Source organism: Rhamphochromis longiceps, linkage group LG10 (assembly GCF_057381845.1).
Source record: "Rhamphochromis longiceps isolate RC_006_pf linkage group LG10, R_longiceps_female_GT1.1, whole genome shotgun sequence".
In the NCBI taxonomy this organism is placed as follows: Eukaryota; Metazoa; Chordata; class Actinopteri; order Cichliformes; family Cichlidae; genus Rhamphochromis; species Rhamphochromis longiceps.
In genome coordinates this window covers 32,502,967-32,519,877 of record NC_140566.1, presented here as the reverse complement: position 1 = coordinate 32,519,877, position 16,911 = coordinate 32,502,967, and the positions used below count along the sequence as shown (strand labels likewise).

General features: G+C 38.7%; 2 protein-coding genes across 4 annotated transcripts; both read right to left on the bottom strand.

The window, feature by feature from the left end:
- Nucleotides 1–221: 221 nt before the first annotated feature.
- cnot8 (CCR4-NOT transcription complex, subunit 8) lies at nt 222–7,501 on the bottom strand. Of its 2 annotated transcripts, none has more exons than XM_085421327.1 (7): nt 7,417–7,501; nt 3,769–3,995; nt 3,177–3,370; nt 2,429–2,590; nt 1,666–1,810; nt 1,408–1,518; nt 222–1,039 (listed from the first exon to the last, which is right to left on the bottom strand). In XM_085421327.1, exons 2-7 carry the CDS (start codon nt 3,883–3,885, stop codon nt 911–913), a joined length of 858 nt encoding a protein of 285 aa, XP_085277453.1. In that variant the 5' UTR covers nt 3,886–3,995; nt 7,417–7,501; the 3' UTR covers nt 222–910. The 2 variants fall into 2 exon arrangements, with proteins under 2 accessions (XP_085277453.1, XP_085277454.1); XM_085421328.1 differs by having other exon boundaries at nt 7,438–7,478.
- A 596-nt stretch (nt 7,502–8,097) lies between these two features.
- On the bottom strand, nt 8,098–16,539 carry fam114a2 (family with sequence similarity 114 member A2). 2 transcript variants are annotated; one of them, XM_085421323.1, is made up of 14 exons: nt 16,290–16,539; nt 14,521–14,763; nt 13,924–14,023; nt 13,652–13,753; nt 13,003–13,118; nt 12,745–12,879; nt 12,403–12,567; nt 12,156–12,279; nt 11,988–12,073; nt 11,648–11,743; nt 11,389–11,513; nt 11,217–11,289; nt 10,714–10,767; nt 8,098–9,781 (listed from the first exon to the last, which is right to left on the bottom strand). In XM_085421323.1, the coding sequence occupies exons 2-14, from the start codon at nt 14,737–14,739 to the stop codon at nt 9,680–9,682; spliced, it is 1,497 nt and encodes a 498-aa protein (XP_085277449.1). In that variant the 5' UTR covers nt 14,740–14,763; nt 16,290–16,539; the 3' UTR covers nt 8,098–9,679. The 2 variants fall into 2 exon arrangements, with proteins under 2 accessions (XP_085277449.1, XP_085277451.1); XM_085421325.1 differs by having other exon boundaries at nt 13,003–13,103.
- Nucleotides 16,540–16,911: the final 372 nt, after the last annotated feature.

Genomic DNA, 16,911 nt, shown 5'->3' with positions numbered 1-16,911 from the left:
ACCAAATGGTTTAGGAGTTGAAGCAAAATTTAGGAGGAGATGATTTTCCTGTTTTCAGAAAGCTGTACATTTGTGCAAAATGCTCATCTTCTCTCTCCAAAATTATCAGAATTTTCTCTATGAGCACAAACTGTGATGGAGTCCATCTATATATCATTAACCCTTCTACACACAGACACACACTGTGTTTCTGTAAATCTACTTAAGAAAAGAGCAAATGCTTTTTGCTTGCATTGAAAATACAAAACAATTTAATGTACAACTGTTTAAAACAATGAAGAATGTAAAAAAAGAAAAGTGACCACAACACCTGCACAAGTGACCGTGGACAGTTTGATCTGAGGGTGAATGTACAGAAGGACAGCAGTTTGGCCAGTGAAGCATGTGAGTACCCAAGCACAATTATACACTCCAACTCCCACTGTTAAAAGTTTCTCAAAGTGGAAAAGAGCTAAAACATTTATTTGCATCAAAATTATACATTTTAATTTACAGGCCCTTCCAGCATTAACTTAAAAAGAAAGAAGGAAAGAAAAAAAAATCCCTGCAACAAGAGAAGAGTCCGGCTGATGAAAAAGACCCGACCTTTCGTGTCAATGTTTGGTCTAAAAATCACAGTAAGATCGAGCAGCTGGTCCCATGCTGTAAAGAAAGATGTCACTGATGCTGTGAGAGAGAAGAAAACAAAAAAAGCTTTTTTAAAAAAGTCTTATGAATATATGGCCATATACTCATAAAAGTGACTAAAAAGAAAGCGGTGAAGGAGCCACTGTCACTTGGCAGGGCGACGCTCAAACAAATATGCATTTAGTAAAGTCTTGCCGAGGGACGTCTGAGAGCATGTGGTGGGGGGTCTGCTGGTTGGGTTTTAAAACAAGTGCATGTTCCACTTGGAGGGTCGAGCGCTCAGTCAGTGCTTGTTGTTGGTCTCCTCCTGGCCCGAGCTGGAGATGGCGTTCTGGGGTTGGGTGGAGCCCGAGCCCAGGCCGTACAATCTCCCACAATACTTTGCGTCGTCGATGTTGTCTTCGAAGAAAAGCTGCAGACAAAATATAAAGTTTCACTGACATGACTCAAACACTGTCTCAGGTGTGCAAACAGGAATGTTGTTTGATCAAAACTTGCTTAATTTGTATCTGATTTCCATTAGTTTAAATTCATATTTATTTTCAAAGAAAGGACGTTTGGATTCACAAACATGCTAAATAAGTCCAGTTTGAGTTTAGTGAATAACATTAAATATTTAAAGTGGTAAATTACATTAAACTACTGTAATATCTGATCTTTTGACTCAGATCTCCAAAGTAACTCAAAGTTCGGATAAAGAGCAAACATGAGCATTTAATAATGCTGCAGATGCCATCGTGAGTTCTACCAGAGATCAAACCGGTATCTGTGAGAGCGTACCTCCTTCATCCTGAAGAACGCCATGCCTGTAAGCAGTGAGTCGGACCCAGCCTGATGTTGCCGTCCAATCCTCTTCAGCTCCAGTTGGTCTGCCACTTCCTGTAGCCCTCCCTGCAAACACACCACGGTCAGATATCTGTCAAAACTCATCCTGATCTGATCTGACAGATGTCTTCTATTTAAAAGCGAAGCCATTAACAGCTTCAAGTCTAGCCGAAGCACCAACTCAGATGTAGTGACTCAATTATCCAGGTTTACCTTCAGGTTCTTGCAGCTTTTCATCAAGTACTTGACGTCATAGATCGCTGGGAAAAACAAGTTGAGGATCTGAAAGAAGTCGTGCTCCTCCTCGGGAAGGCGTGCATCCGTCAGGAGCTTCACCAAGTAGCCAAAGTCATACCCACTGAGGACCAAAGGACAAGAGGACAGCTGGGTTACACTGATGATGTCTAAAGAATTACTTACAGTCTTCTCTGCAGGAACGAGACTTATTTAAAATTATTTCCCGAAATGAAATTGAGAAATTAGGTGGACTGTGTCTTGGAGAATGTAACAGATGTCTAAACTGATCAGGTTCAGCCTTTTCATTTCCACCAGTATCCACAACTTTTAGTCCCAGGAGCTTTAAAGGAAGTCAAATGTTCCCTTCTTTCAGCTTATTGCTTCTTTGGGACACTAAAATTATTTCTCAGAGTTTAATTTAGATCCCGGTGGCCATGGAATCCATTTCCTTCAAACCTCCTACTCTTTGGTTAAAGTTCCTGGGATAGAAACAACGCTAAAAGAAACAGAGATTCAGAAACTCGTTGAACACCTCACAGATGCAGAAATATCACAGAAATATCACAGAAATACCTCTAAGAAAACGGTTCAGTTTGCTTTAACACTACACATGCTGAGCTTCATTCATGGTTTTAGAAAGGTCTGCAGAGAGCAACGTTACACCATTTATTTATTGTTAAAATCATTTTTTTATTGTATACAACTAAAAGGTGGTGTAGGGTGCAAACACACGACTGACCTGTGGAAGGAGAGCCACTTGACGTTTTCACACAGCACCAGGCCGGACGTCATGAGGAGCTCAGCAAAGTAGAGCGTGTCGATTCCCTCCTCTTCGTGTTTTTTAAACTGGAGGCCAGAGTTCTGAAGCAGGTCTATGGAGTCTTGCGAGTACATGTCTTCTCTGGAAGGAGAACCGGAGAAAAACACATTTAGTAAATTCACACTGTTTAAAAAAGCTTCACGCTTTGAAATGTGCCTTTTTAAACAGCCAGCAGGTGGCGAATCCCGCAGCTGCAAAAAGACCTGCGGTTGTATAGACATCTACGGGGAAAAAAAACAACCCTTTGGCTCTTTTGATCTCATCAGGAAGTCACAGAGCAAATTGTCAGTTACTATTTCAAAACTTACCAAATATGACATAATGCTCATTTTGTATTGTCAAAGAGGGCAGCAAAGCAGGGTATGTCTGAAACTGTCAGTGTGCAGTTTGACCCTTAACTACAGGACTTTAACCAGAAGGTGCTGTAAAAGCCAGCTGTGTCCATCTTTTACATACAGTCTGAGTGCAACAATCAATTTACAATTGCTCTAACATGATTTCAACTTAGTTCCAAAGACATGTAGACATATGGTGGAGATGAAGTTATAATGCAGCAGGTGGTTAAGTCAGCCCTTCTTCTCTACATTCAGTCACAGTCAGTACACTAAAACGTTCAGATGGTTGCAACACAATGAAAAGAACGAGGATTTAAAGAGAGTCCACTCACGTAAGGTTAAACTTGAAGTTAAACTGCCACGTTGTTGTGCCAGGGGGATAATCTCCTTCCTCATTCATGAACGTGAGCCCAAGCTGGATGATCTTCAGGAGGTCGACATTGCACCTCAGCAGCTGGTACTGGTAATCCACTGTGCTCCGAAACTCTCCAATCGGTCTGACAACAACTCCGGGGAACTCTGTGTCCTGGTGAACAATATCAACAAGTGTTTGTTTACAGTTTTTCTTCACTCAGAAATCTGTCATTACTCACTGAAATAAGAGCCTGAGAGCAGTGAAAGCTAAGGAAATGAGTAGCCATGAGTCTTTTAAGGACATTTAGGTAAATTTTACGATTAAATACGAAAATAATATTTGAGATCAACTGCCCCCCCCCACAGAAAACATCAATAAACAGAGATTTTAAAAATAAATAAATGGGAGCAGGAAAAAAAGATACCAATAGGGCAGGTATCTAGAGACAAATGTCATTTGTAAAACCACAGCTACTAAATTAAAAAAAGACTATATCACAAAATTCACCTCAAATTCAACTGTGTAAAAACATTGGACAAAGAAATTAGGCCATCACGCCAGAGACTCACCATTGCAATGTAATTGTAGCTTTGAATAATCTGCCGAATCTTCCTCATTTCGTCCTCAACATTGCTCGCCCAGACCTCACAGATTATCTGACTGGAATCTGTAAGTGCGGCTGGCATGTTGGCAGGTCAGGTGAAAAAAGCCCAACAAAAGCACTCGTTACCGAGGCGGCGGGCGGCAGTACACCGAAAAAGGAAAAAAAAAAAGAAAAAAGAAAAAAAACACAACTCTGGGGGAAGATGAAAAGAAAACTGGTATCAGAAGAGAAGGCCAATTAATGCTTGTAACACGAGAAAAGAACACACACATATGGGAATACTTTTCATTTTCACATTAATAGAGAGGTTTGCAGTCAAGTCACTTAATTATCTGTATTCTGGTAAATTTTATTCATCAATTTGTACATCAGTTCATGATCGTAGGGTTGCCAGACAGTCAGACACCTGAGGTCGGTCTTATAAAGCAGGATTGGGTCTTATTAACACAACTTCAGGGTTAACTCTTTCCAGTGTTATGAGGCTAGTCCAGTGCTAAAGAACTCACGGCCAAATTTGTTCAACAGGGTATGTTTGAGATATGAAATCCACGCCTACTGACAGTTCAACCAATTCAATCAATTCTCTGGAAAAATCTTTGGGAAAACCAAAATAAACAAACAGAAAAAAAAGGTTTAAAGATCCACCAGACCTCAGTGCATGAAGAGTCAAGTTTTTGTGTTTCCGTGATGAGAAATTTGGGTTCTCTTGATTTTTCCTTGACAGCTATGCAAAATTTTGACACAACTTTATTGCAAATTACAAATTTGCACATAGGTTTAAGTCTACGTGTGAACTCTGTTTTCATAATTATCATTTACCTATAAAAACCAGAAGTGAAACAATGAAACTGTCGCTTTCAGCTTGTAGTAAGTTTTTACGGTGTTCACATTTTCTAATAGTATAGTTATGACCTCCACTGGAAAATTAGTTGTTCTCTTGCTTATTCATCAGTATGATTGGTTATATGCTGCCTCCACCAGCTTTTTTATGTAAACATGCTTTTAACTAGATAGAGAAACCCTGGGTAAACTTGTCGGGTTGATAACTACCTCCGACCACTTACCGTAATTGTCGGGCTATAAGCCGCTACTTTTTGCACAAGCTTTGAACCCTGCGGCTTTTAGTCAGGTGCGGCTTTTCTATGGATTATCCATGATTTTTGTCATATCGTAAGACGATTTGTTTTGTTTGTTCCGCTGTTGTACGGCACTACGTTGCCTGGCGGAAGGGCATGTGATCAGACACACAGTATCGGGGTTCAAGAGTGGTGTGTTGGTCACGTGTCCATCCGCCAGACAACATAGTGCCGTACAAGTAGCGCGAAAAACAAACTTCAAAGTAGCGCTACACGTTCAGCGGGAGTCGTGGATGATGTGCGGCGATAAACTTGCGAAAAGCAAGTTATGCTCAACTCCACCGGTGGATTCTGACAGCGTGGAAAAGTGTGAAAACATCAATGATCACCAACGGATTTCGAAGGGCTGGACTGCTGCATGATGGAGAGGAGGACCCCGCCACGGCCCTTCTGAGGGTGTTCGACTCTGACACTGACAACGAGGATTTCTTTGGTTTTGAAAGTGACAACGAAGGAAAGAAGCTGAGAGTGGATGATGAAGCCACCCTGAGCCTGTTCGTATCCAACACTGGAGAAGAGGACTTTGGTGGTTTTAGTGGGCAGGAAGATGATGGTGAATGACTGACTTTTCTTCTTGTTAAAGCTGTGTCACTGCACCTGAGCCTAAAAGGTAGTCTGAATCTATTTTTCTGGTGTGCTGTAGGTTATTGTTATGTACTACATTTGTTACTCATTTATGAAGCACAGTACATGTTTCCTACTTGTAATTACTGCTACTTGTACATATACCTAAAAGGTTATGCAAATATGTACTCATAACTTGTTTTTCAAAATATTAATAAAAGGGGTGTGTCTCCAAACAGCCATCTCTTTCCTGACAATTCCCTTTGTGCATATTCTCTTACATATGATAAGTCAACATTGAAACACCTGCGGCTTTTAGTCAGGTGCGGCTAATGTATGTACAAAACAGGATTTTCCCCTGATTTTAGCTTGTGCGGCTAATATTCAGGTGCGCTTTGTAGTCCGGGAAATACGGTAGTTAGATTGCTTATATTAGATAAATTAATCCACACAAAAGAGATAAAATGGGTACGATGGTTATACCATATCCGATGAAGCCAGTACAAATTTTTGTGTGATAAAAACATTGTGACATCAAGCACAGGATGATCCCATGCGTTTAGTGCGCATACGCTGTTGTATACAACCAGGATATGAAGGTACATGAGAGAAACTAGCAGCTGGAAATGTGTGACCCAAAAATAAACAAATGACTTCTTCATCAAGCACAGCTTGAGCTCTCCGTAGTAACAATCCATATGACAGGAAGAGCAAACAGTGGATGGAAATTAGTGATACGGTTGCATGGTGACAGAGGGGCACCTATTCCTCTATTTTTCAAGTTGCAAGTGGATCTCTAAAAACATTGTGCAACTCCTGAAAAAATATGGTTACTTTACTTTAGTAAAAAACTGTTCAGCAGTTATACTTCCTCTTACAATTTAAATAGTGAAATAAATACTATAAACGGTGCTTCAGCTAGTCATATGTCATCACAAACTTCGTTTTGAAATATGTAAAACGTTAGTAAATTAAACCCACTTTTAAAAAAAATGTTTAAAATCAGTGGGGGTTTTTTGTTTGTTTGTTTGTTTGTAGCAAATTCCTGGTCAAAATCTCACTGGTGGACATAAAGAGAATAAATACATACATATATAGATAAGTACGTAAATAAAATCCTGAACTTTACTACAAAGACTACGGTATACAACGTAACGTAAAAAAATTAATATAACCACTAAAAACAGTAATCAGTACTATAGTCATATGGGTGTGAAACACGAAAAAACAACCGAGGATGTGCCGTTTAAACACGCAGCACTAAGAACAAATCAAAGGTATTTTAATTGAAGGCTCTTTCAGCCTTCTACCCGTTTTAAGTGTGGGTTATTCTACACATCCAGTTTTTAGAAGTATCGAGCTCATGAACTTAGACAATGCTCCAAAATAACTACCCATATAAGTACCCTGTGCTGACCAACGAGCGGCGACACTTTGTTCTTGAAGGACCTGTTACTGAAAGGTGTCCCATTATAGTGATGCCTGCTGTTACAGTGACAGGTATAAAGCGCCTTTGTGTTACCATGACATCATGAAGAACTCACATTGGCTTTTGTTTACGATACTAGACTAGCTAACCCAAATGCTAAATGCTAAAATGAAAAAAGCACAAGGGTCTTTTTTGGGGGAAATTGTTGCTAAAAGTTTGAGAGCTTTTAATAACGTGCAGCTTAATTTTTTTTTTAATAAAACTGACGACACTGCAAAAAAAAAATATTGAAGCTAGCACGGCGTTTAGCACGAATGGCTAACGTTTACGAGCTAAGCCTCGCGTTGTCGGGAAAGCTACCATCACGGAAACGGAGATTACATAAAAGCAGCTCTGCTTTTCTACATCTCATAGTCTCACTATAGTTGAACGCACTTCAACTACACCACAGCGCTGCTGTGGAAGAATAAAGAAAATAATTTACCTGAAAATTTCTTCAACGTACCCTTCCAAGCTAGGTGATAGCACCCCTATCTTCTTCTTCGCTTTCTTTCTGCTGTTGCTGCTTCTTCCTCTTTGCGTTTATTAGGTGAGAACCTTCAAATGGGCACTGCGCCACCCATCGAACCGGAGAATATAAAGTGATAAGATGACATGCTGGGGTACATTTGTTTCCATTTTTGGATATTTTCATCTTTATTTATTTTTTGCTTTGAAATATATTTTTACTTTGAATTCCCTAACGTCTAGATGGTTTCACTTCAGACACTTCAGGATTACCTTTAAATTTTTTTGTTGTGCTTTAACTCAGATATTCATATATCTACTTCTTATAACATATACATTAATAAATTTCACTGGTAATCTAATTGTAATGTTGTAAACTGTGAAAGAGGTGCTTTTACATTGATCTGGATAATCCCTCCACCATAAGAACTATTTTCTACCAAAGACACAACCACAGTGAAAACAGTCAATTAGCCAGACTGAAAAATTGAAATGATAATTTCTATAAAGGATTAACAAAAAACATGTCTGGTTTCTCATCAGACCAAGGATTCTGTCACGAGATTAATTTAGTCACGAGAAGCCAAAGAAAGTATGTGCGCACACAAAAAGTCAAAAACCACTGACAACATGTAACCCTGCAATTTAAACACAAAAAGCTTGAAGGAAGCACATTTATTTGAATCTCATCTCAGTAATATGCCATAGCGTACAGTATATTGCTCCATATTACTCCGAAACCATAAATTTACATGCCCACAACACTCAGCTGTTAGCAGTCCTCTATCTTCTTGGCAGACAGAAGTTTTCATGTTGGATAGATGACAAAAGGGGAAAGCAGGCTTATAACACTGACACTTACAATCATCATGTTTGTATACCTCACTAATGAGTTTTATTTTGCTGTGCACTGCTTTTTTATTTCATTGATGGAAAAATTGATGAAACAATGGTTTTCTACATGGTACCTACAGGCTTTGGGGATGGACAGTAAGGACAAAGCAGACATGGAGTAAATTATAAGCTGTGGCAGGACAGGATGTTCAAACTTTTTTGATTGTCAACATTTGAGCTTGTACATTTTTGTACAAGAGGTAACCAATCAATATAAAGTTGGTTCAACGGGAGTTTCAAGTTAAATGATAAACTGTACAGTATAAGAAAAATGAGGTTCATTTTGAATTTGTGAACAAAGCTGCTTAAAAAGAGACCAAAAGTATAGAGCAGGAAATGAAAATAATACGTCCCTTTCAAGATTTATTATTCTATTTCTCCTAAACAAACTGCAACTCTGAATCTCAACTCAGCATCGCTTAAACATTTAGACGATTTCTTAAAGGTTTATTTAAAATGCTCTTACAGAATGCAAGGGCATTAATGTAAACTATTGAAGCTATGTGACCAGCTTGTTGGTCTTTTTTTTTTTAAATGCTCCACGACTTTTCTATCAAATCTAGTAAAAGTGGTGCAGTCGTAAAAGAAATGTTGGCTCAAAGTCTTCTTTAAATCTGAGGCTGTCTATAGAGAAAAAGAGACGTTGGCTAGAACGAGTGCTGACATGCGATGGTGCAAAATTTAAAATTGATATTGGATGTAAACCTAGAAGGATGTGGGTTTAAAACAAAGGGAAAGAAAACTCCAAATATCATCCTTCAGTTAGCCAAAAAGCAACAGAACTGTAGGCTTATCACATTCAGTCTGCCCCTGATTTAAGGACAAGTTGCCAAAAACTAAAATTATTGTGTCTTGAAGATTTTAGCAAACACACTTAGAGTCCAGCTGCTCCAGGACCAGCAATGATTTGCTTTGCAGTAAGAGTGAAGCCTCATGTCTACATCTTACCATTTATTTTGTTAAGATGTTCTTTTGGAAACAAGTTATCACTGGTTGGTATCCTGTATGAGATGCCTGAACTAAGTGAATGAATAACACCCAAGAAAAGGTAGTGTATTTTGTGCAATGAAAGTAAAAATTGTTCTGCGTTCATTATAAATCCACACTGTTCTTCTTCTTCTGTACACCAATGACTTCATATAACATACAGTCCAAATAAACCAGCAATGCGCAGAAAGGTAACACTGTTTGACAAGAAAACATTTTCTCTCCTAATCTCAAAGTAGATTTTGTCTTGAGCTGAAAAACCAGACAACTTAAACATTTTAAAGATATGTCAGTTCTCTGCTGAGACTCTGAGCCCCAGCTTAGTGGCTGTAGTGGAGTGCAGAGGTCAGGTTAGCGGGTCACTGCTGCGTAAGCTGAACTCTCCTCTCGATGTGAGATATCTCCAGTATTGGCATAAGGAGCTGGAAGGCATCCTGGATGTAAGATGCACTGTTGGATGCCTGTGTGGGATTTAAAAAACAAAGAACACGTTAGTATGAAATATCAATCTCCAAATGTCCATACTAATGTCTGTTAATCTATATGGGGTTTTAAAACTCAAACTTCTACAAGCAGAGATCCTGATGAAGCAGGATGAAGTGGTGTGGAGGAACTAGCCAACCAATTTTAAATCAGCTTTTGCTTTTGGTCACACTTTGTATAAAACACCATAAAATCAAGTCTCAGCACAGTTTTCTCTGACTATTAGAACGTAGCTTTCGTGTTGAATAGCTGTAAATCTTCTCCTGACATCTAGTCATGTTTCAGTCATGAGCTGAAATAATATTTCTTTGACAAAAGTCTTAATTTACTCTAATATCATTGTAGCACAGTCCTTGTCAAGACAACCAAAAGTTAAAGTGCTCTGAGCAGCAGATAAATAAATTGTTTTGTTTATTTTAGCTATAGTAAATATTTTTGATATACTTTTCTTGCAATTAAGTAACAACGACAGTCAGATAACTGATTCTGTTCTGTTCTGTTCTTCTGCTGAAGCAATGAGCTGATACGACTTCTTAGTTTTAAATTACAGGAAATGATTATATTGAGGTTTCTCCAGAACCCTACTGGCTGGAAAAATCAGACATCTAAAGTAAGTCATCAGGAATTTTACAGACAACACAACTAAGGAAATACAGACTAAATGAAGAAGGTTCGAGAATTGACCCCTGTGGGACACCAAATCAAATTTAAAAGGAAAGACGAGAACGCTTCTTGTTTTACACGAACGGACCTTTAACTGACATACTGAACTGCGAAGAATCCCAAAAGATGAGGATCTCTATAAAGTAGACAGTGCCAGAACCCCTGGTGTGTTGTATGTATTCGAAAAACAAAAACATTTTGGACAATTCATTAATGAACATATGTTGGCTGCAGTAATATGACAAACCTCTAAAAATACTCCTGTTATCAGGGGGTTGAGGACTTCTCCCTTCTCGTTTGACTGTAAAACAGAAAAAAATTAAATTAAAATGATCTCTCTGTGGAACAAAGAATTAGTGGTTTGGAAGAGAAAACACTGCAAAGAGAAGCATAAATTAGGGTTTGACATAAAAACAGAAAAATGTGGATGGAAACAAAATGATGAAGTTTGTGGCTAATGCAGATCTCCTTCTAAAATGATATTTATAATATAATAACTGTGAGACATCAGCTGAACTGCTTACTATGATTCCTTATCAACAGTGTGATAATATGAAGAAATAATAAACACGTGGAGGTCAGATTAACAATAAATGACATCAGTGGAAAATAAAACATCTGTTACTTTTAAGACTTTAAATTTACATAGTAAATATGAAAATCTAAGTGTGGTGGGACAAATGCTTTACAAGCATCAGGTATCAGTGACGCCCTGACGTTAAAACAGATGGATAGGATCTTGAAACTTACCCCTGCTGCTGTCAGGCAGGAAGTAAACTTCTTGGACAGCAGTGAGATTTCTTTACACAGGACAACAGTTAACCTGAGAACAGACAGCATGACAAAAGGTATACAGTTAATTAAAGTGCACAGAAAAAGTGAAATATCCCCACCCCTGAGTCCCCCGCTCATGCTGTCTTACTGTGACAGGACGCTGGCCTCTGCACTGCCATTGGAGAAAAGGATCATCTCAGCCAGTTTGTGGAAAAGCTCGATGGATCTGGCCGTCAGCTCGGCCAGACTCCTGATAGCTGCAGCATGAACCTCCTGACAAGATCCAACACACACACCATTGCTACTTGGTCAAATCCTGCAGTCAAGTATTACCCTCAAACGTCCAATACTTGCAATGTTGGACACTGAAAAAATATATATATGTTGATGATGTCAGTAAGACATACCTCCACACTATGCTTCTTCACATCCTCCTCATTTACATCTGTTTCCACATGCTGTTTGGTCAGCTCACTAATCAGGCTGGCGGAGCTCTTACAGGCCTGTTGGATGTTAGCAATCATACTTTAACAGGAAATTGGCGAGTTGAGAATTAGCAGTTACTGTAAATCAGAAAGAGACCAGTCTAATAGATTTAAAAGCTATGAGTGTATCTGACATATTTCTGTTACTTTTCCCATCAAATTAACGACAAGGGAGACAAGTTAAGGTCCTTGTAACATTTCGAATAATGAGTCAGAAACTGGCAGGAATATGATTCTGCACAGTGAATTGTTTGAGCTGTACCTTGCTCAGTTTGTCTGCAGTTGCAGAAACACTGAGGCCCTCCATGGCCTCCTTTAACTCCCTCTCAAACTCTAATCCGTCTTCATCTGCAATTAGAAATGCACCATCATTTATTTCAGGTTCTTCTTGCAGCTGTGAAACTTTTATAGCTGATTTAAAAGACATTACCTTTACTCTCATCAACTTCCTCATCATCGAACTCCACCAGGGAGAAGGAGCTTTTGATTTGGTCGAGCTCATCTCTGAGCTCAACCAGCTCGTCTCCTGATAGAGTCAAGAGCACCGACTTCACCTACAGCACACACAAGAGAAAATACTTTACTAGATTCCCCAGAAATGTAAAGCATAGAAACAGTGTCTTTGTATGTTTTTAGCTACAGCAGAAGTGATATTTTGGCAGAGACTTTCATTGTACCTTTGACTCACTCTCTCGAGATAGAATCTCCAGAGCTTCAAGGTGTGACAGACCCTGAAATTCATCAAACAGCATCCCGTAGTGAGCGACCACCTTCTTGTCTGAATTTGCCGAGTCTTTGTCTGCTGACTGCAGCTCCTCTCGCTCCTTCGCCTCCCTCAGCACCTGAGAAACAAAGAGTGACAGAGTTGAGAGAGTGTGACACATGATAAGGGACACGGCTCCAGAAATCTATGTCATCCACTAAGCTTTAAAGTCTTCATATATATATATGTTCCCTCTTGTCCATTAAGTTTGAGTGAGATTTTAGGATTTTAGCTTGGTTTTGTATTTACTACCTACCTGAGAGAGAGTGGCGTTCCGTCTCATCAGTCCTTTGGTCTTTTTAAAGCCAGGATCACCTTCTGCTATCACGTCCATCGTCTTCTTCCCAATGAACTCAAGAGCATCTAGACCTCCTGTTATCACGGTCTTACCCTGTGAGGAAGCCCAGTTTAAACTTTTCTTTAAAATATGAGCTAAAATAAATTCCTAACTTTTGTCAAGTGAGAACAGTCGCACCAACACACAAGTGCTCTCTAGTTTTAAGCATCAGCTTACCGTGCTCTGGACGACGCTACTGAGTGACGACAACATTCCCATCGCACTTCCCACTGCTGACGATTCATCTACTGCTTTGTCGGGCTCCATGCTGGTGCCATCTACAGGAGAAGACACTAACGACATAAAAATCAATGTCCAAGGATTACACGAGAGAAAAAAATAATAATTTAAATGGGTCAATTCAATTAATTTCATTTTCATTTGGACAAATCTTTCCTTCACAAAGCTATGGGACTTGAAGGAACTCAGTAGCCTAAAGATGTTTAAATCAAAATGAAAGTAAAACTCTATTAATTTGCTGCTGTAACATCAGAAACGGAGTACTAAAGCAAATATATCCACTTAGCAATCTACAGGATCAACAATTTTCTGCCACACTCTGCCAGCTCCTGTCTTATCTGAAGTACCGGTGTTGCATTTTGCTTTTATATTAATTTTGAATTCTTGGCAGATCTCCATCAGCCAGTCCTCTCTGACTGAAGTGATCAACATCTGATTGGTTCATTAGCAGCAGATGAAAAGTCAAATCAAATGTGCCCATTAAAGTGTTTTGATACATCTTGATCATCTTGACTGGAGAGCCTGGCTTTATTGATCCTCCAGGTTCTAACAAACATTTTTCATATTCACAATAATGCGGCCTTACCCTTCTGTTTCTCTTCTTCCTCCACCTGAGCTGACAGTTCGGTTGGACTGGGGATTCCCAGTGATGTCTCAGCCTTCTCGATCACCTGAGTGATACCTTGGCCTAAACAGACAGAAGACATCAGTACATATAGCAGAGAAGCTTTAACAGTAACAGAATGAAAAAGGCCAAAGCAAGACTACGTTTAAACAACAAATGACTTGGTGTTGTACTATTTTTCAGAGGAGCCAACTGTGTACTTGTAAAGACTGAGTGATGTGTTGGATACTCACCCACAGTGGTCACAGTAGCTGTTGCTGTGGATAAGATGGATTTGCCCCAGCTGCCCCAGTAACCCCAGCCACCCTGAGACACGGTCGACTGATTGGATGTCTGAGAATGAGGACAGAAGGAGAAAGAAGAAAAGACACAAAACAGATGTTGTGAATGAGTAAAACAGAAAGATGACTTCAACAAGTGCCTTTTAGTGGTTTCACAGAAAACCATTAAAGATTATGACAAACGCAGCTTGTTTAAAACTCACATTTCACACAAGAATAACTATCCAACACATCAGACCATTTAGTCTAAGCCCATTAGGTTGTTAAATCATCCAATAGATAATTAGATGACATCGCACATCAGCAGGGTCATTAAGAATCTCATGTGAAAGTGTTATTGCACCCACGCTCATCAGGTATCACACTTCCCTGTGAGATAGCTTTACAGTGTCAACGACCAAACACACAAGCTTCTTTTGAAGATGTTTATGTGACATGATATGTTGCAGGATGAAAAAGAAGTCATGATGGAAATTATGGCTTCAGCTCTTCTCTTTTTGCAATCATCTTTAGTTCTTCGAGTATGAGCAGTACTTCAATTTCTACTACCTCTGCTGGCTGCTCATCCTCTTTTGGAGTCTCCTGAACTTTGGCCGCAGGCTGGGTTTCTGGCCTCCTCCTGGCTTTTCTCGTCGGAGCTACATCAGTGGAGATGTCAGGTGTGGATGGAGAGGAGCTGTCAGGGGTTCGAGCGGGAGAGACATTCTGCTTTTCCGGCGCTGCCTCTGCACCCTTGGCTGCTGCACAAGAAGCTTCACTGTCTGACATGTTACCAAATGTCTCAGTGCATACCTGGAAAGAAAGAGGAGGAAAAAAAGGCACTGCATAAACTCTGGCAATAAACAAAATGATTTGCTTGTTGCTTTGGATAGTAGCGGAAATGCCAGGTACTGGTTTGTAGTTAACTCTCTTGTGCACTTCTCACCTCATCACGTGTCAGTCGACCTTTCAACTGAGTCAGTCAACTTCACTTGTGAGTTTAATTTTTTTGTTTAATTATTATTATTATTATTATTATTATTATTATTATTATTATTATTATTATTATTATTATTATTATTATCATCATTATTAATAGTAGTAGTAGTGATAGCAGTAGTAGTATTCAGTTTCAATCATGAGTAAATTCAGTTCACCTCCCAGAGGAGTCCGGGTTCCTTTTTTTTTTTCCCACACTAACACACATTAAAAAAGTACTGAAAATTTTACCTTCATATTATGAATATTTTCAAATTAAAAGTCCCTTGATGTACATGGGCTGGGATTTCAATTTGTGTTACTTTTTCAGAATTTTTAAACCTTTATAACTTTATAAGTTTTTACAGTTAAAAAGAAAAAAACAAAACAAAAAACCCAACGACACTTAAACTTGGATAAGATCTGCAATCGAAACATTTCAACAAAATCACAGCTTCAAAATCAGGATTTTATCAAAATGTACGTACAAAAGAAATGAAAAAAGAAAAGAAAGGTAGAAAAAAAAGAGACCTTTTATATGAAATTAACTGTTTTAAGGGGGGGGGGGGGGGGGTGATACATTCTAATGTCAGGGAGATAATCACTAATTTCAAAAGACTTAGTCTTGTAACAGTGACTCCAGTAAATCAAACTTGTGAGGGAATCTCTGCGTCTTTTCATAAAAACAGAAATATTTTGACCGGGGCTTCACAAGAGGAAGAAACACTACATACTGCTCTGTTCATAAGCTGTTCTACTCATAAAAACGAGGTGCACTAAATGTTTCTTTAGCTTGGCCCTTAACCAAGGCTTTAACCAACTCTAAGGAGATGTATTTTCTTATGGGTTTGAAGCAGAAGCTTTTCACATCTCCAAGCGTTAAATCGTGGAGCTGTCAGGACAAATCTAATTATTCTTACAATATGAGATTAATGCATTAATCCGACTTTGCATTGCTTTTAGCTATCCATGGGAGCTGGAGGTAGTGATGCTGAATCATATATAAGTACATAGAAAGTCCAAAGTGACAAAGAAAACAATCATCACACAGAAGAAAAAGTAGGAGTTTGTACAAGTATAAAGATAATCCATAAAAATGTGTGTGTCACGTTTTCTTGTAGTCCGTGGTAATAGTTTAGCGCTGGGATCAATACGTACTGGATGTTTACTGGATTTACTGTTAAGTTCTCCCTTTCAAAACGCTTGCTAACAGTTTAGGAGAACATCGAGTTCGTGTCTTGCAAGTATCCTTTACACGAGCGTCAGCTGTTTTTCTAGCATCGACTGCTGGTTCAACTATAATAAACTAATAATTTAATGAGAAAAAACAAGCTACCTTAAGTTCCTTGCTATTAACTCACCTTTTCTCCTGCTCAGCTGTCAAAGTCGTAATGTTAGCAGGTGACGTTAGCTCAATCAGCTAATAGTTGTAGTAGTTTCCGCTTCCAAATTAAAAATTAAGATCCGCCTTTTATTGTTTCGGTTTGCACTTTAGTATCTACACCTTTAGCAACTTCTAGTTTTCTGACAAACACTTCAATGGCTCAGATTTTCGTGCTGTGGTTTTTCCACCCGGATTAGCCACGTCATATTTTGTTTTCAAAGTCTAGCTGTTAGCCACAATGAAAAACACGAATTCCTGTTATTCTCTTCAAAATAAAAGTATGTAGCACATTGATGCTCACAAATTGACTGTAACGTCAAACGTATTAATCTTTATAGAAGAGAAAAAAAAATGTGCTCAAAGTTTAATTTACAAAAAGTACAAACTCGAACCGAAAAGTTAGGTTAGTAGTTTAGGGTTCAGTTTTTGCAATATTATTTTGAAATGAATCAGTCCCATTAGGGGGGTCTGTCGTCCTGGATTAAAAAAAGAAAACAAGACTTCCGGAAACGTCAAAATAAAATGCGCTTAGTTAATGTATTGCTACTTTAATAATAATAATAATAATAATAATAATAATAATAATAATAATAATAATA